The sequence below is a fragment of the Haliotis rufescens genome, unplaced genomic scaffold (genome assembly GCF_023055435.1).
Source record: "Haliotis rufescens isolate VD_foot unplaced genomic scaffold, xgHalRufe1.0.p SCAF_12, whole genome shotgun sequence".
NCBI classification, from domain to species: Eukaryota; Metazoa; Mollusca; class Gastropoda; order Lepetellida; family Haliotidae; genus Haliotis; species Haliotis rufescens.
Genome location: NW_025963802.1, coordinates 29,455,569 through 29,476,346, shown reverse-complemented (window position 1 = coordinate 29,476,346; position 20,778 = coordinate 29,455,569). Strand labels below are relative to the sequence as shown.

General features: G+C 38.0%; 1 protein-coding gene across 3 annotated transcripts in view; it reads left to right on the top strand.

The window, feature by feature from the left end:
• Positions 1–20,778, top strand: part of LOC124116883 (AT-rich interactive domain-containing protein 5B-like) — a 72,318-nt gene that overhangs the window by 36,844 nt on the left and 14,696 nt on the right. For all 3 annotated transcript variants that reach the window (XM_048393508.1, XM_048393509.1, XM_048393507.1), the window contains exons 3-6: positions 14,495–14,711; positions 15,557–15,796; positions 19,188–19,327; positions 19,622–19,775. In XM_048393508.1, coding sequence (XP_048249465.1) covers positions 14,495–14,711; positions 15,557–15,796; positions 19,188–19,327; positions 19,622–19,775 — 751 coding nt within the window. The remainder of the gene's footprint in view (positions 1–14,494; positions 14,712–15,556; positions 15,797–19,187; positions 19,328–19,621; positions 19,776–20,778) is intronic.

The window sequence follows — 20,778 nt, the reverse complement described above, 5'->3', positions numbered from 1 at the left end:
ATCTCCCACTGGGAGAAAAAATCAATTTGTGTTGATGATTGCAATACAGCATTGTTAGTTCCCCCTACGGAGGAATGCAGGGCTTCTTTCACATGTCAATCCTGGCAATCGCCTTGATGTGGCTGATGCACACTGCACTGCATCTTCAACAGCATCTCACTGCATGAAATAGATTCCAGTACATGTGTAGTTCATAGACCTCTCTCTGTTTAATGAAATAGCTTCAGATATGTGTGTATTTCATAGACCTCTGTTTAATGAAATAGCTTCAGATATGTGTGTATTTCACAGACCTCTGTTTAATGAAATAGCTTCAGATATGTGTTTTTCATAGACCTCTGTTTAATGAAATAGCTTCAGATATGTGTGTTTTTCATAGACCTCTGTTTAATGAAATAGCTTCAGATATGTGTGTATTTCACATACCTCTGTTTAATGAAATAGCTTCCAACATGTGTTTATTTCACAGACTTCTAGGGAGAAGTTTAATGAAATAGCCTCAGATATGTGTGTATTTCATGGGACTTTTGGTTCCAATGCTTGTCAGAAATCAGAATGCAAGGATCTGTATTGGTATTATGGTAAAAGGTGCAGATAATCGACGTGAAAATTGTGAGAATACAAAACATAAACTCCCTGTACATAACATGGACTTGTCCGACATCGCCGAGGTCAAATTGTATTCAGGGAATCTTTTAATTGGGGTAAACATTTTTGAGCATGTACAATTTATTGGCATCCTTAGAAAGATGTACAAAATGTTGACATCTCATATAAGAAATATACGACTCGCGGTTGTTGTTTACCGTACTATAAAACTCTGAAGGGAGAATAAACCACTCATACACCCTCATGTTTTTCCCCCCTGCAGTGTTTTATTGTATGATAAACAACTCCCACTACTTCTTAGTTTTATAAACAATATGTAATACAAGTCATGTGTCTGATGTGACACAATAATTGAGTTTGTATTCTATATTTTTACCTGTGGCCATTTTGCCTTCTTTTATTGGCTGTTATGCCTTTTTTTGTTGTCCGTTTTAACTTCACCTTTTGAGGCCCTTTTACCTGCTCCCTTACAGATCTTATGTAGATGCTAGGTGTCACTACATCCATAATGTCATTGGACAACGCCTGTGTGTGGTACATTTACTGTGGTTTAAGCTGTCATTGATGACAATCAATATGTATTGACATACGGCAGTCACTGCATCAATACTCAAGGGTTGAGCATCCTCAGGGTTGCACTGCAATCAATTACAATAAATCTCATACTTCTGCCTTCTGTTGTGAAACATTAGGATGCAAGGACAAGTTAATAATATATAGGGAAAAAACTGCCATTTCCTGGAGATGGTTCTTCCAATGGTTGTGCATGACATAACCATCGTGTTTATTTCGGATGTTTCTATTCTGACAGGGAGGGTATTTGTAGGAAGCTTACATAACAGTCTTGCAGAACGACGACGGAACGAGATTCTCATATTGAGATGCTGTTTTGTGTACAGCAACCTTAGAAATACTTTTCTTTTACTTGGAAGAATGTTGAGATGAGCGAAAAGTGTGAAAATTACAGTCATGTGGAAAGTTTTAAGCTGTAAGGTGTGAATCATTGTGAGGGAAGGAGTGTTTGTGTGATGATAACATTCACATGTGCACTTATAACCATGGAGGATCCATGTGATGTCAGGAAGTTATTATGGATTTTCAGTATTCAGTCTGCTTTGAATTAAAAATTTCATGTAAGTTTGGATGTTTTCAGAGCTTGGGTTGAAATTGGTTCAATATTTTAGCAGCCTTTAGGGGTTTATGATGACAACTGAAGATGATGATGATGACTGAAGGTGATGATGATGAAGATGATGACTGAAGGTGATGATGATGAAGATGATGACTGTATGGGATGATGATGATGATGATGACTGAAGGTGATGATGATGACGATGATGACTGAAGGTGATGATGATGACTAGGTGATGATGATGACTGAAGGTGATAATGATGACAATGACTGAAGGTGATGATGATGATGACTGAAGGTGATGATGACTGAATGTAATGATGATGATGATGACTGAAGTTGACGATGACTGAATGTGATGATGATGATGACTGAAGGTCATGATGTCTGAAGGTGACGATGACTGTAGGTGACGATGACTGTAGGTGACGATGACTGTAGGTGACGATGACTGAAGGTGACGATGACTGTAGGTGACGATGACTGTAGGTGACGATGACTGTCGGTGATGATGATGTCTGAAGGTGTTAATGATGACGGTAGGTGATGATGATGACTGAATGTGAAGATGATGACTGAAGGTGAAGGTGACTGAAGGTGATGATGATGACTGAAAGTTATGATGATGATGATGACTGAAGGTGATAATGATGACCGAAGGCAATGATGACTGTAGGTGACAATGACTGTAGGTGATGATGATGACTGAAGGTGTTGATGATGACTGAAAGTGATGATGCCTGAAGGTGATGATGACTGTAGGTAATGATGACTGTAGGTGACAATGACTGAAGGTGACAATGACTGTAGGTGATGATGATGACTGAAGGTGATGATGATGACTGTAGGTGATGATAATGACCGAAGGTGATGATGATGACTGAAGGTGATGGTGACTGAAGATGATGATGACTGATGCCTGAAGGTGATGATGATGACTGAAGGTGATGATGATGACTGAAGGTGATGGTGACTGTAGGTGATGATGATGACTGAAGGTGATGATGATGACTGAAGGTGATGATGATGGCTGAAGGTGACGATGACTGAAGGTGATGATGATGACTGAAGGTGACGATGGTGACTGAAGGTGACGATGACTGAAGGTGATGATGATGACTGAAGGTGACGATGACTGAAGGTGATGATGATGACTGAAGGTGACGATGGTGACTGAAGGTGACGATGATGACTGAAGGTGATGATGATGACTGTAGGTGATGATGATGATGATGATGACTGAAGGTTATGATGATGACGATGATGACTGAAGGTGATAATGATGACGATGACTGAAGGTGATGATGATGATGATGACTGAAGGTGATGATGATGATGATGATGACTGAAGGTGACGATGACTGAATGTGATGATGAAGATGATGACTGAAGGTGACGTTAACTGAATGTGATGATGATGATGATGATGATGACTGAAGATGACGGTGACTGAATGTGATGATGATGATGATGATGATGATGACTGAAGGTAATGACTGTAGGTGACGATGACTGAAGGTGACGATGACTGAATGTGATGATGATGTCTGAAGGTGACGATGACTGAATGTGATGATGATGATGATGACTGAAGGTGATGATGACTGAATGTGATGATGATGATGATGATGACTGAAGGTGATGAAGATGACTGAAGATGATGATGATGACTGAGGGTGATGATGACTGAGGGTGATGATGATGACTGAAGGTGATGGTGATGACTGAAGGTGATGACGATGACATGATGACTAAAGGTGATGATGATGACTAAAGGTGATGATGATGACATGATGACTAAAGGTGATGGTGATGACTGAAGGTGATGATGATGACATGATGACTAAAGGTGATGGTGATGACTGAAGGTGATGATGATGACATGATGACTGAAGGTGATGATGATGACATGATGACTAAAGGTGATGGTGATGACTGAAGGTGATGATGATGACATGATGACTTAAGGTGATGATGATGACTAAAGGTGATGGTGATGACTGAAGGTGATGATGATGACATGATGACTAAAGGTGATGGTGATGACTGAAGGTGATGATGATGACATGATGACTAAAGGTGATGATGATGACTAAAGGTGATGGTGATGACTAAAGGTGATGGTGATGACTGAAGGTGATGATGATGACATGATGACTGAAGGTGATGATGATGACATGATGACTAAAGGTGATGGTGATGACTGAAGGTGATGATGATGACATGATGACTGAAGGTGATGATGATGACATGATGACTAAAGGTGATGGTGATGACTGAAGGTGATGATGATGACATGATGACTAAAGGTGATGATGATGACTAAAGGTGATGGTGATGACTAAAGGTGATGGTGATGACTAAAGGTGATGGTGATGACTGAAGGTGATGATGATGACATGATGACTAAAGGTGATGGTGATGACTCAAGGTGATGATGATGACATGATGACTAAAGGTGATGGTGATGACTGAAGGTGATGATGATGACATGATGACTGAAGGTGATGATGATGAGGAGGATCAGGATCATCATGATGCTTAATGTTTACATGCTTCTGTGAAGATTGTTTTCCATTTGGTTGATATTTCCTATATATATAATTATTATCCCCTGCCAAGAAGTGGGCGGATAAAGGAACAAAGTTTATCAGTCCGCCCCACTTCTCAAAGGGTATTAATTTTCTCCAAAACTATTTAAGTCAGACAAATGAAATTTTACACACACAGAGCTCCAGATAAGCTTCGTATCTGCGTGAAATACGCATCAGAAATGCAGAAATGCAGAAATATGCAGTAAAATATTATCTAAGCGTATCAAATACGCAACAAACATTACAGATACGCTACTAAAATAAAACTTGTGCGTATCATCAAAATATTGTGAAGTAACCCTGCGTATTCGATTAGCAAATCAGCAACTTATTGTGAAATTATATACGGGCATTCCGTCAACCTTGCCAAACTCCACGATGACAGTTACATCATGATCATTTGCCATCACACTTTCTTGTGGAAGTATCGTGGTATTTTTGAGTCCTATAAAGCTCTCGAACCCACACGACACCAGTTTGCAGGGACTAGATGAATAGTGTTTTTAAATATTTAACTTAAATACCCACATGTGTAAAAGTTTGCATGCTTATCTAAGAGATACATGTCAAGACGGCGTTCAAAAATTGGTCCTGTCAATTATTGTTTTACAGAGTTATGGCCCGTGCTCTGTAGTTTTCAACTGACTGCATTGTGTGTGCAATGGGGACAAGTTTTTTTTCAGAAACTACCGAAGTTGCATGAATGAAAGTTTGCATGCTTATCTAAAAGATACTTATCAAGACTGAGTGATTTTTGCCAGAGAAGGGTCCTTTTGGTTGTATTAATTTCACATTTAATTATTTTATCTGATGACATAAGGCGGCCCAGATGCCTATCTCTTCTCAAGGCTTTAAAGGGCTTTTTTATAGTTAATATTCACTAATATATGAACAAACAACAATGTGCCCCATGGCGGGGGGGTTAGTGATAATGTTGTTTTCATGTTTCAAGTACAACAGACTTGTAATATTCTATTTGCACAATTTTGTGAAATATTTGTTGGTAACCTTCAGCATATTTTTGTCAAATTTGAACAAACTTAGCAATTCCCCCTGTGTAGTATTTTGCAATAAAACTCCAATATTAGATAAATGATTGTGGAGGTCAGAGTGTGTGTAAATCAGCATAGATTTCGTTGTCCGTGCTGTCAGTATTGACATTTGATTGATAGCACTTGCCTGTCCAACCTCCATTCAGTGTGCTCAGTGTATTAGATTTAATAGTCCCACACACGGTACTGATGGCTGCAGTGCGTCTTACAGCATTTACTCACTTAGTTTCAGCAAGAACATAATTCAACCATGCACAGATCAAGTGCAGTTTGTGCCCTGAGACTGATAACGAAATGCTGTGGCAGATTTGAGACATTTTCACAAATAACACGATATTTCACTTGCAAGAGGCTTGCAAGGTCACTAGCTGATTGTAGTGTAATCAGAATAAACATAGGAAATATCAATACCCCTCCCACAAATGAGGGCCTTCATTTGAATTATACAGGATCTGTCATTCCTCAGGTTCAGTCAACTAATCTATGTGTGTAGGTTTCAGTCAATCAGGTTATTTATGTAGATTTCTGTCAGTCAATTTATGTGTGTAGATTTCTGTCAGTCAATTTATGTATGTAGGTTTCTGTCAATCAATTTATGTATGTAGGTTTCTGTCAGCCAATCAGTAGATGTATGTAAGTTTCAATCAATCAGTTGATGTATGTAGGTTTCTGTCAATCAGTTTATTTATGTAGATTTCTGTCAATCAGTTTATTTATGTAGATTTCAGTCAATCAATTTATGTATGTAGGTTTCAGTCAATTAGTTTATGCTTGTAGATTTCTGTCAATCATTTTATGTATGTAAATTTCTGTTAATGAATTTATGAACATATATTTCAGTCAATGAATTTATGTACATATATTTCAGTCATTCGGTTTATGTATGTGGGTTTCAGGTCAATCAATTTGTGTACATAGGTTTCAGTCAATCAGTTTATGCATGTAAGTTTCACTCAATCTATGTATGCAGTTTCAGTCACCTTGCATATTTGTTATCAACAAGATCCTCTCAGGGACAGGATCAGACATGTATTAACCCTTCAAAGTGAAATTTTTATCCTCAATATTTATAGAGTCTTTTGTATGAACAAGTGTTCTCTTGTATGTAGCGATTTCAAATAGATGTTAACTGGATGAGAACGTCGTTTATTCAGTTGAGGTTCCTGGATCCTGTCTGTACATAGCGTCAGGAAGTACACACAAACCATTGTTGTTGTACAAATACCTTCTCCATGGGGTGATAAGTACAATAGCAGATAAAACTCTTCAGGTGTGACTGCAAGCCTGCGCAAATGCTTTACAGCAAACACATTACTCTCTTTAAAAGCAACAAACTTTCAAATTAGATTTAAGAAACATTTGTAGTTATACTTGAAACAATTTAAAATTACATTCAAACAAGTAGCCAGACTATTATTTAGCTTTGGTTTTAAGCAAAGTAGACACAATTTATGGATAACATCTTCTTTATATTACTGTGAAGGCGACATTTCAGTATAGATCCTTATACTGTTGTCAAGCAAGACTGAGCTATACCGAAACGTCGCCTTTACAGTAATTAAAGAAGTTGTCATCCATAAATTGTGTCTACTTTGTCATCCGTCAACTTCTAAGTAATGCCTATCAACCAATTCCATATCAGGGGTGGTAATCACTTTCAGAATTATGACTCGTCATGCTATGAGCAAATGACTGACTATCAACCTTAAGTCTGCCATCATTTTTATCACCTAGATTGATATGAAATTTTTTGACACACATCAAAGTAAAGAACTTTTGTCTTATGAGGGTTTTTTAAAAACCTGATCGATTACCAATCTTTCGAGTATGAATCTATTAACTCCACTATCATAACACCACTTCTGTAAATTTTGTCACGGGAAAATGTTTTAACTATTGAAGCTAACTTAAGAATTAAAAAAAAAAAGTAGTAATGGATTATGCGAGTGTGTATTGTATTAAAACAAAATATACATGACTCTTAGAACTATGTACAGATTACCATGGGGTCATCCAGGACTAGATCAGAAAGCTTGGCCTACTTCTTACGTCCTTGTTCCACAGGATTATAAAACATGGCAAATAATAGATCATTTGTTTCTTTAAAGAAATATGTTTTGTGTAACCACTTTTCTTTAGTACCTCTTTACCATAATAATAACTGAAAAAAGTTAGCTTGCTTGCTACAGATATGAGAGTTTTGGTTATGAAACTTCTTTAAAAACCCAACTGTTTCATATCCATTGTATATGAAACATGATCTATGTTGGGATATCATATTAATGTCAAGAAATGAGAACTACTTCAGGTGATATTTTGGTTTCAGGTCTGTAATCAAAATGACAAACTGAGGTGTAAAAACTATTCTTCAGAAGGGTCAGATAATCGTCAGATAAAGCAAATTGCTGTACACTCTCTGCAGTAAGGGAAGCCAGCATCGACCTGTTCTGACTGTAATTGTTCCGGAACTGGTCACATGTTCATGTCGCTATGTATTACATATGTAGATGGCGGGTGTATCATTGACGGTTGTAAATAGCGCAACATAGGAGGGAATAACAAAGAGCCACCTGTAGCGGGCAGGTCACTTTACTGTATGTGTTTACACTGGGCAAGGTGGAAATATCCTAATGAGATCAGTCTATCATAAGGGTCTGGCTTGACACGCATTAGGAAAGCTTTAGACAATCGCTCCAGCTTATGTATTGATGTTATGATCGATCATGACGATAACAAAACCCTGATTACATTCACGCTGGACAAGAAAAACAGAAACTCGTTTCCTTACTGCATTACGAGCCCAGTAATTCGTCTGTTGGCCATGTCTGAGAAAGTGTAAAAAAATAATATGGAGTGTAAAAAAATAATATGGAAAATATGGATGAAAACGATATAGGGAAAGGCTGAGTGTTGATAGTATTTTGATTACATCTTAATTAATCAGTTTGGATGTTGTCTTTTCATTTAACTATGCCTGCAAAAGATTTACTAATTCAAGATGTCATGTGGTATTATATTTTGGGAAAACTGATGTAAACTAACATCATCAATAGGGATTGTTATAATATTGTGTAAAATTACAACATTGATAAGGTTGATAATTACAATATCTAAAATGACAACAACATGGTTATTGAGGATGATAATAAGAATTGTTGAACTAGAAATAATTAAAAAACATATCACAACAATTGTTAAAATAACAACATATTGACGAGCGATAATTACAATTGTGAAATAACATCAATATGAATGATAATGATAGTGTAAAATAACATTGATAATAATGGTCACAGTATTAATAAGAGGATAATAACAATTTTTAAGTATCATTAATCATTGTTTTGTTTGTGTCTGCAACAGTTTCTACATGATTTATTGGCCAAGATAAGTTTAATGCTAAAACCCTGTCCAATCTAACCCTAACTCGATGTCATTGTTCCCTCAACTCATAATACTGGAGGTGTCTATCCTGTTTATGTTACTCATTCAAAAAGCATGAGTCAGTGAATCCCCTCTATAACACTGAAATGTATGTATGTACATTGACGTCTATATCAGCTACAAGTACATCGTCAATTCACAACAATGTAGGTCACTATCAGTTTGAACATCTTCAGCTGTAGCATGCACAAACAAAATTCGGTAATTTCTTTGTTATAGTGGAGATAATGGCACAAGAGGCTCCAGTTTCGGGAAACTGATTTGTTATTCAACATACGAGAACCGTGTTGTGTTAATACATAAAAAAGGCTGATAATAGTGGATAGCAAAATAGATTGCAATAGACGAGAAAGCAGATAAAGTGGCAGTGAGGCAGCCCAATGGGCTGTTTGTATAACCTGTTTAGTCTTGTAGCCCTCTCTCCACATTATTGCAGCCTTAAGCTGTGTTTATTGCTCATCGGGAATGTTTAATATTTAATATACCAGTCTTTCATAAGTGGAAAAGATGTTCATGTATGGGTTTCGATGTTTTGGGCCAAATTTCTGCAGATGTAGGTGTAACATTTTGAACATTTTAGTACTTCTGACGTGCATTAAAAATTAACATTAATGTTACTTCAAATTTGTTTTAATGATTATATCTAGTCTGGAAAATGAAAATTAATAGTAATTTTTGTATTTTCCAGAATATGGTCTTATATTTGTTCTTGTTAATGGCCTACTTCAGAACATGATTTTTGATTAAAGTAGATTAAATTTGCAAATGTACCTTCAGATTTACTTGTTTAAGTTTTGAAAGTAAGTACATTTCAGATTATGTAGACGCACAGTAACACGATCCTGGCTTTATGATGTTCTTTAATCAGCAACATGAGATGTTCGGCACATTAACTTGATTTACAGTTCTGAGGCACTGAAGGTGACAGTCAAATATAAAACTAAATGTTTATTGTGTTGATTTAAACTGAGAAATTTAAACACAAGAAGTTGCCTAGTGAGAATGGCTTTATAATGACCACCATGTTACTTCCAGCTGGGGTCAAAGGTCAAACTGCCCACTGAGATGACCATGAGAAGGTGAGCTGTCAAGTGGGATTTTGTCTGTTAGCTCGTAGCCGCCCCTGGCGCACGTACTGGTCACACAGACAGTGTTTGATCTCACGACAGTGTGCCAACCTGGGTATCAATATAAGTACATGTAACATCGGTACATTAGTGCAACAAACTAGAGAAACTGACAGCAGTAGAGTTTAGTGCAGGAAACTGTTATACATGTTTTATCGAAAATAAATGAACACAGGTATTTTCCAGTGCAAGATGTTCCCTGCGTATTTCTATGGCATAAGTAGGTCCATAATGAAATTGATGTTGGTATATTTTATGTTAAGGAACTGATGCATCAATTTCAGTGCAAGAAATAAACGAAGGTTATCACATTTCAGTGCAAGCAGTAAACAAAGGTTATCACATTTCAGTGCAAACAGTAAACAAAGGTTATCACATTTCAGTTCAAGAAATAAACAAACTATTACATTTCAGTGCAAGAAGTAAACAAAGGTTATCACATTTCAGTGCAAGCAGTAAACAAAGGTTATCACATTTCAGTGCAAGAAGTAAACAAAGGTTATCACATTTCAGTGCAAGAAGTAAACAAAGGTTATCACATTTCAGTGCAAGAAGTAAACAAAGGTTATCATCACATTTCAGTGCAAGAAATTGACACAGGTATATTTATAAGTGCAAGAAATTCTTTTGACTTACTATAGTGTTTGTTTTTGTGTTAAGAAGATTACTATTCTTCATGGGATTACTGTGTATGTGAATATTGCCTTTATTGTTGGGTTTTTGAAAATGTTGATGGTTGTAGATGAGTTAAACAACTTGATGTGAATGAAGGTGAGATTCTTCTGTCCTTGAGAAACGGTTCACAGAAGATATGATGGAATTAACACTTAACAAAGTAATATTGTTAATAGAATTATAAAAATAATTGAATGATTTGCATAGGATGCACTGAAGGTAGCAGATGTCACTAGATGATGATGGTGATGGTGATGATGATGAGACTGGTGGCTATACCATCCTGTCCATCTCATGCTGAGGAGATAGCTGTAGGTTTATGATGAAATAAAGACAAATCAGCATTAACAGTGTTTAAATGTGAGGATAAAAATGTTATTTTCACCCTTCTTAAAAAAAGCCTTTCATAGATGGGTGCTTTTAAAGCATTTCAAGTAAGTCAACCAAATAAAAACAAAGGAAATTTTTTTTACAGCTTTGCATCTCAGTTAAACTTGGTCAATCTTGACATAATGGAGCTTAACAATACCAAAGTTTAACTTTGATAGGATTTCTTTCATCATGTGAATTGCACTCAAGCTATCATTCCCAGCACGGAAATAGATCATCAGGTCAACAATGGCTCACTTGAATCTATTTGTAATTTGTTCCACTGAAATGCATCTTGTTCAAATAAGGGTCATTTCTTATCTTTTCATTGAAGTATCTTCAGTGCTAACAAAAACCAATGTTTTCCCCAAATTTTGATATGCAGTGAGATACATATTCAATGACTGAGATTGCATTGTGCAAATGTATTTAATTACCAAACAGCGAAATGTACCGATGTTTCATAAATCATTTGCTGCTTGCATCATTAGCAGACCTCGATGTAAGGCCGAAGTGGAAAACAGTTAGGACCACATCGTCTGAATGATTCTAAATAAAGATACATGAACTCCCCCCCCTATTACATATTAAGTTATGTAACACAAGTGGTCTGTTACAGAGTGGGTGGCGCGTTATAAGGAAGCGCGTTATAACGAGGAGTGATATTTACATGGTTGTAGATTACAGGCAAGATGAGCCCGGCTACATATTCTTGGCCCATTGCTAATGCTGAAATATTATTCACTTTGCTTTCCTGTTTGTGTAAGAGCAGGATATGCGAGGCCCTTTGATAAACACAATTATTACATGAAATGATAAAATATCTGACATTCAAGTGCATTAGATTTTTTGTATCTTGGTAATGTAATTATCGGGATATTGGTTTCAAATAGTTGAAACATCATGTGTAAATTTGTTTTTTTATATACTTTGACAACAGAATCTCAGGTTTCGGTGACATTTAGTCAGTAGCCAGTGTAGAAAATATACCACAATCTGGATCTGAGGGGATGCACATTTTATGTGAATCAGTCATCATTTATAAACATTAAACACTTATAATTACTGAAAAACATTTGCAAAAATTAATTGGTGAAAACAGTAATTCTGTCTGTGAACCATCTGCTGCTGTCAAATATTAACATCACATTAGAAAATATAAATATTGACAAATTCAAATATGTGAGAATTTGTGATACAAAAAGTCAGTTTTCAAAACAACATGATAAAAATATTAAAAAGTGCTGCAGAAAAAATGACAAGAATGTGACCTGATTTGCATTGAAGAATGTAATCAGCTGATCGATTGCAACGTAATTTATTGTGCTGTTAGACAGGCACTAGTGTTCCCATAGGTACTGAAATTGATCAGTTGTATGTTTTGGTTGTCAGTCATCTCTCTCTCAACAAAGAAATGTCAATTTTCCTGTTTATGTTTATTTATGCATGTTGCAAGGTCAGCTTCTGAATGCAATATTCATCAATAATATATCATTTCCTTTGAAGCACCTATTTCATCATTTCATTGAAAAAATAAAATAATCACTAAATATTTAGCAGTTTCATTGCGAATAGTACATTTTGGTCTTTTTTTTTATTCTTTGCCACAAATAATGTTCATTTCCTAACAAATCAGCTTAATATGAATCAATAATCTAGCCATGTGCAATTTCTGCTTTGATGCTCTGGGTAAAGGGAGGTAACTCTGTGACTATTGATTACTTCAGAGTTTTTCTGCTGTTATCTGAGCATCCACTTGTAATTGTTGGGTGATTGACAAAGATGTTTTACTAAATAAAATTTAAGCATATTTTGAAGACTGTAGAAGATAATTGTTTTGGGTTGACAAATTCTGGCATAATGCAATAGACATGACATTGACGAGATAAATTTGACATGTATGAGATATTTGTCCTATAACAACATGCCAGTATTGATCATAGACAACTCCAGCTGTGCAATCTATTACATTCTCAATTATTCCTCTTTATAATGCAGCTATGGATTTTTGGACGGATCGGCTTCACCATTTATGGTTATCAAAAATGCTGACGAACGACTACAAAATGTTGGTTCTGCTAATGGCATTTGATGTTGAGGAGACAAGAATTGATCTATGTTTAGTTTTCGCCTCACAAATGTTATCTAGGAGAAAGACGATGCTTTATATTTTAATAAATCAATCGTTGATTCATAATTAAGTGTGTCTTTTTCGGATAATCCTGCTTAGATAGATGTGATATTTAAATATGAATATGATATGAAGCGATCCATCTGAGACTATTAATATATTTTCCCATACAGATGAATTAATATCTGCTTGGAATGTGAATACATCACCATGTTTTCACATAATACAACAACTGGACAGCTGATGCAGAGTGTTGGAATGACAACATATTTGGTTGAAACTTCCGATTTCATAAGCAACCTGTTTCTTATTTAAGTAAATTAGAGTTTCAAGTCTGAATCTTAGCCAGGGATGTAGGTTGCAGCTGAAGCCATCGTCAAGGTTTTGAATTTAAATTAAGTTAATGGAGTTAAATAACAGATTTTTTTGCAGGACATGAAATGTTTCAAAATCTGCTGTCACATCAATTGCAATAGTTGTCATATATCACATTGGAGTTTGCACTGCATTAGAAAAATCTCTTTTTTTGTGGATGAATTATTCAAGGTGTTTTTTTTCAGTACATACTTTATGTAGTGTTATCAGTCAAAAGCAGTTTTATTAAAACAGTGTTGACTGTTTTGCTTACACTATCATAAGAGAAAACCTTTTGTCACAATTGACTACTATACAAAGAACACATCACAGCAATGTGTTGTATCAAGTTATTGATAAGTAGTCATACTCCCTGTGTTCCCGTTTGCAGAAAATAACAGCACATAATATCAAAATAATTTATAGGTAAATTGTTATGTTTCTTCTGGAAAAGAAATCATACAGAACATAATGTGGTTTCAATCATTTTTTTCTTTCCTTTTAAAGAAATGGTTTATATATATATGCTAAACATAAGAGTTGAAATGTTACCGTTTCTGATCTGCCAACTACAGTAAGTATTTAAATGACAACTTACATGATACAGTAAATGGTGATATTTTCTTCATCTGAAGGGAATTTTAAGTCAAATTGAAATGTATGTTCTATAGAAATGTTTCCATGGTTTACTGGGCTTTCACAAGAAAAGAAATTTCCACTGGTTGAAGCAGGTCGGTACAAGCTGCAAGTGTCATGTTTTTTCAGTCTGAGGTAGATACAGGACTCGCAGTTTGACTTGAAGGCCAGTGCAGCTGCGAATTATCAGGTAGATGAGGCTGCTTCTGTAGATACGGATCATTCAGGGTAGACGGAGTCAGGCCCTAAGTGAGCCTGGAGGAGACCAGGAGCAGTAGAGGCTTCCCTACATTGCATTGCATTGCAGCAGCATGCAGATTATAAAAGTATGACTTCTTAATGAGCAAGATTTCTTTCTTTTTTATTTCCAGCATGAAATCCTTGCTCTTTCTGAAAAATTAATTCTTCGTCTGGATGATCTGGTGACATTGATAGCGGAGGATGTTCCCTGGTCAGACGGTCTTAAGGCGTTCTGTGAGGACGATGGTCAGACAGATTTGACCCACAATGATGAACTGGTCCAGGCCTTCCGGAGCAATAACTGTGGATTACAGTTTAATGACGTCAAAAAGGAGAAAGAACTCATTGGTAGGGCGTAGGAACATAGTATCTCATGAATGTCAGGGTTAGGAAAATTGAAGAATATTTTTCTTTCAATAACTTCTTATCTAGATATTTGAGATTTAGAATAAGGTTAATGAAATTTTGTTGTGACAGTTTGGAGACAAAGTGATAATATATAACAGTTATTAGCTGTGTACGTAAGTACTTACGTTCAGATTAGGAAAGCAACGGAAGTCATGAAAATGGTATTGATTTTTTCTAAGATCAAATTTGATCAAAGACGGTTTCAGACAAAGATAAATGGTTTAAGAAAATGAGGTTGAATTGACCAGATTATCTTCTTCAGATAACAGTTTACTTTGAAAAGCCAACCTTTTTCTAATACTTGGATCAGGGAAGTAAAAGTGTGTGTTTGTTTGTTTGTGCTGACAATATAACCTCTTATGTATAAATCTGCCAGGACAGGTTTAATTTTCTCCTAAAATGTAGTTATGTTACAAGATTCACTGGTCCAGAATATGCTGTTTGTTACACCGTTGCATTAAGTTCATGGCATCTAATCCTGCATTGTTGTCACAAAGTTCAAATTTAAGGAATACTGTTGATGGGGTTGTTAGCATCCTTTCTCATCAATACATGTAATACTAATGTATAACAATTTTATGTTAACTGCTCCAACTTGATTAAGTTATTTTAAAGATGGAAGATCTTCCCTGAAAAGCTAACACCATACATGCTGCACCCAGTCAAACTGAAGACTTTCAGATTAAAATTAAGAAACTGATGCAAGTTTCATGTTGCAATAAATACTTGTGTTGTGTGTTATCTTTTAAAAGGAAGTCATTCCAAATGTCATAATCTGATCCCAGGTGACGTGGGTGTACCGGACAGTGTCCAGCAGGTGGTCATCATGAGCTATCCCCAGTACTGCCGATACCGCACCGTCCTCAAGCGCTTGGAGAACATGATGGACAAATGGCTGCGGAATGCCATCGTCAGCGCCATCGGTGGATTCTCAGTGAGGTCCAGGAACTGTCGCATAATGTTCTGCAGGGAAACTTTCTACCATCCTGAGTTGGAGGACTTTGAGTTACGCTGTGATCATCTAGGTGGGTAATTCATAGGTCGACATCCTCCATTGTCTGCTGTGATCATCTAGGTGGGTAATTCATAGGTCGACATCCTCCATTGTCTGCTGTGATCATCTATGTGGGTAGTTCAAGGTCGACATCCTCCATTGTCTGCTGTGATCATCTATGTGAGTAGTTCATAGGTCGACATCCTCCATTGTCTGCTGTGATCATCTAGGTGGGTAATTCATAGGTCGACATCCTCCATTGTCTGCTGTGATCATCTATGTGGGTAGTTCAAGGTCGACATCCTCCATTGTCTGCTGTGATCATCTATGTGAGTAGTTCATAGGTCGACATCCTCCATTGTCTGCTGTGATCATCTATGTGAGTAGTTCATAGGTCGACATCCCTCATTGTCTGCTGTGATCATCTAGGTGGGTAATTCATAGGTCGACATCCCTCATTGTCTGCTGTGATCATCTATGTGAGTAGTTCATAGGTCGGCATCCCTCATTGTCTGCTGTGATCATCTATGTGAGTAATTCATAGGTCGACATCCCTCATTGTCTGCTGTGATCATCTATGTGAGTAGTTCATAGGTCGACATCCCTCATTGTCTGCTGTGATCATCTAGGTGGGTAATTCATAGGTCGACATCCTCCATTGTCTGCTGAGATCATCTAGGTGGGTAGTTTATAAGTTGACATCCTCCATTGTCTGCTGAGATCATCTAAGTGGGTAATTCATAGGTCGACAGCCCTCATTGTCTGCTGAGATCATCCATGTGGTTAGTTCAAAGGTTGACATCCTCCATTGTCTGCTGTGATCATCTATGTGGGTAGTTCCAGGTCGACATCCTCCATTGTCTGCTGTGATCATCTAGGTGGGTAATTCATAGGTCGACATCCTCCATTGTCTGCTGAGATCATCTAGGTGGGTAGTTCAAGGTCGACATCCTCCATTGTCTGCTGAGATCATCTAGGTGGGTAATTCATAGGTCGACATCCTCCATTGTCTGCTGTGATCATCTAGGTAGGTAATTCATAGGTCGACATCCTCCATTGTCTTCTGAGATCATCTAGGTGGGTAATTCATAGGTCGACATCCTCCATTGTCTACTGTGATCATCTATGTGAGTAGTTTATAGGTTGACATCCTCCATTGTCTGCTGAGATCATCTAGGTGGGTAATTCATAGGTTGACATCCTCCATTGTCTGCTGTGATCATCTAGGTGGGTAATTCATAGGTCCACATCCTCCATTGTCTGCTGAGATCATTTAGGTAGGTAGTTCATAGGTCGACATCCTCCATTGTCTGCTGTGATCATCTAGGTGAGTAGTTCAAGGTCAACATCCTCCATTGTCTGCTGAGATCATCTAGGTGAGTAGTTCATAGGTCGACATCCTCCATTGTCTGCTGAGATCATCTAGGTGAGTAGTTCAAGGTCAACATCCTCCATTGTCTGCTGAGATCATCTATGTGGGTAGTTCATAGGTCGACATCCTCCATTGTCTGCTGAGATCATCTAGGTGGGTAGTTCATAGGTTGACATCCTCCATTGTCTGCTGAGATCATCTAAGGGGTAGTTCATAAGTCGACATCCTCCATTGTCTGCTGAGATCATCTATGTGGTTCGTTCATAGGTCGACATCCTCCATTGTCTGCTGAGATCATCTAGGTGGGTAGTTCATAGGTTGACATCCTCCATTGTCTGCTGGGATCATCTAGGTGGGTAATTCATAGGTCGACATCCTCCATTGTCTGCTGAGATCATCTATGTGGTTAGTTCAAAGGTTTACATCCTCCATTGTCTGCTGAGATCATCTAGGTAGGTAATTCATAGGTCGACATCCTCCATTGTCTGCTGAGATCATCTATGTGGTTCTTTCATAGGTCGACATCCTCCATTGTCTGCTGTGATCATCTAGGTGGGTAATTCATAGGTCAACATCCTCCATTGTCTGCTGTGATCCTCTAGGTGAGTAGTTCATAGGTCGGCATCCTCCATTGTCTGCTGAGATAATCTAGGTGAGTAGTTCATTGGTCGGCATCCTCCATTGTCTGCTGAGATCATCTAGGTGAGTAGTTCATAGGTCGGCATCCTCCATTGTCTGCTGAGATCATCTAGGTGGGTAATTCATAGGTCGACATCCTCCATTGTCTGCTGTGATCCTCTAGGTGAGTAGTTCATAGGTCGGCATCCTCCATTGTCTGCTGAGATAATCTAGGTGAGTAGTTCATTGGTCGGCATCCTCCATTGTCTGCTGAGATCAACTAGGTGAGTAGTTCATAGGTCGGCATCCTCCATTGTCTGCTGAGATCATCTATGTGGTTCGTTCATAGGTCGACATCCTCCATTGTCTGCTGTGATCATCTATGTGGTTCGTTCATAGGTCGGCATCCTCCATTGTCTGCTGAGATCATCTAGGTGGGTAGTTCAAGGTCAACATCCTCCATTGTCTGCTGTGATCATCTATGTGGGTAGTTCAAGGTCGACATCCTCCATTGTCTGCTGAGATCATCTAGGTGGGTAGTTTATAGGTCGACATCCTCCATTGTCTGCTGAGATCATCTAGGTGGGTAGTTCATAGGTCGACATCCTCCATTGTCTGCTGAGATCATCTAGGTGGGTAATTCATAGGTCGACATCCTCCATTGTCTGCTGAGATCATCTAGGTGGGTAATTCATAGGTCGACATCATCCATTGTCTGCTGAGATCATCTAGGTGGGTAATTCATAGGTCGACATCCTCCATTGTCTGCTGTGATCATCTAAGTGGGTAGTTCATAGGTCGACATCCTCCATTGTCTGCTGAGATCATCTATGTGGTTCGTTCATAGGTCGACATCCTCCATTGTCTGCTGAGATCATCCAGGTGGGTAATTCATAGGTCGGCATCCTCTCCATTCTATTACAATATATTACAGCATCTTCATTTCAGAAGTGACGTTGTAAGCTCCATCTCACTCATCACAACTTCAGTATCACCACAGAATTTCTCCTCCTTGTCATCAACAACCAATAACACTTACTCTCCTAAATGCTAGTTCGGCATAGGTCAACATTCAAAGCAGTCTCATCAAAGTGAGCCCTTGATTTAATTAGAAGTCAGTTAAAAGCAAACTGTTTGCTCGTCAACGTGAGGTATGAAAAGACAGCCCAAGGTTGTAGTGACCACAGTCCCCCTGTGAGTCTGACACACACAAATTTAACAGTGATAGAATTTGTTGCCTATAGATATGAAGGCCGAATGATCAATACACTGACTACTGTTACGATGGTCATTAACATTCATGTTTATGGCACCAGAGCTCATATCCTTGTATTACTTCAGTATGACACCTGGAAATTGAGTTCATTTGATGCCCTTGGCCTATGAAGTTCATGTTGTTCATCAAATGTAACTTGACTTCTCTGTTTGGTAGCTCCTAACCTGAAGGGTCGGCCTCGCAAGAAGAAGACTCTCAAACGAGAGTGTTCTCAAGACTCGGACAGTTACGAGGATGGCTCAGACACGTCATCATTAGCATCCACATCACAAGCACCGTCATCAACATCGTCCAGGGTGGGTAGCTGACAGCTACATTTGTTCATTTTCAAATGTAGATCATATGTAAAACTCAAAGAGCGTCCAAGATCATGTATTTTGTCTGAGTTTCAAAGTAATGGCTATAGTTCACATGATGAATGATGAATATTCATGAGACTACATCGTTTTCTTATGATGGAATGAATAATCAATGAGGTCATTGCATTTCTAGAGTGATTAAGAAAATCTGTTGGTTAATATTTCATTCTGGTATTTCTTAAAAACAAATCATTAAATAACATGAATTTACTTTTGACCTTGACCTTTCAGCCTCGGAGAAGGTCAAGTCAGAATGGGTTAGGCTGGGAAAAAGGTGGCAGCAAGGTCACAAAAGAAGAGCAGAACTTTATGATAAGTCTCCACAAGTTTATGAGAAATCGACAGACACCCATCGACAGGGTTCCATCATTGGGATTCAAACAGAGTAAGTTGACTTTCCAAATAGGTGCAGATTCATTGTATGATGCTGTGATTAGACACTGCAGACTAAATATGTAACTTGGTCATACTTTCTGATGAGTCAACTGTCAGACTCTAATGCAATTGGGTATATAATGAATGCTGTATTGTAGAATGCTAATAAGAGCTCATGTTGTGACCTGCAAATATTTAGATTGTAAAATTCAAGAAAATGTATATTCACATTCTGTAATAGTCAAGAAGATTATCCGGTTTCCCATTTAACCACATTTTCCAATTTTTAGATTCTGGCATATAGTCACCTTTTTCAATTATGTAAAAATCCCACATAAAACAGGCACTGTATCCATGATCTTGAAAATAGCCCTATAGAATGCTGGCCCACACATTCTTCCCTCTGAGGGTCTGCCCAAAATTCTCTACAGCGACACAAGCTTAGGGTACAGGGTTCCATTCTTCCCCAAATTCTCCACAGCAACACAGGCATAGGGTACTAGGTTCTTTTCTGCCCCAAATTCTCCACAGCGACACAGGCATAGGGTACAGGATTCTGTTCTGCCCCAAATTCTCCACAGCGACACAGGCATAGGGTACAGGGTTCTACTCTGCCCCAAATTCTCCCCAGCAACACAAGCATAGGGTACAGGGTTCTATTCTGCCCCAAATTCTCCCCAGCAACACAGGCATAGGGTACAGGGTTCTATTCTGCCCCAAATTCTCCCCAGCAACACAAGCATAGGGTACGGGGTTCTATTCTGCCCCAAATTCTCCACAGCGACACAGACATAGGGTACAGGGTTCTACTCTGCCCCAAATTCTCCACAGCGACACAGGCATAGGGTACAGGGTTCTATTCTGCCCCAAATTCTCCACAGCGACACAGACATAGGGTACAGGGTTCTACTCTGCCCCAAATTCTCCACAGCGACACAGACATAGGGTACAGGGTTCTATTCTGCCCCAAATTCTCCACATCGACACAGGCATAGGGTACAGGGTTCTATTCT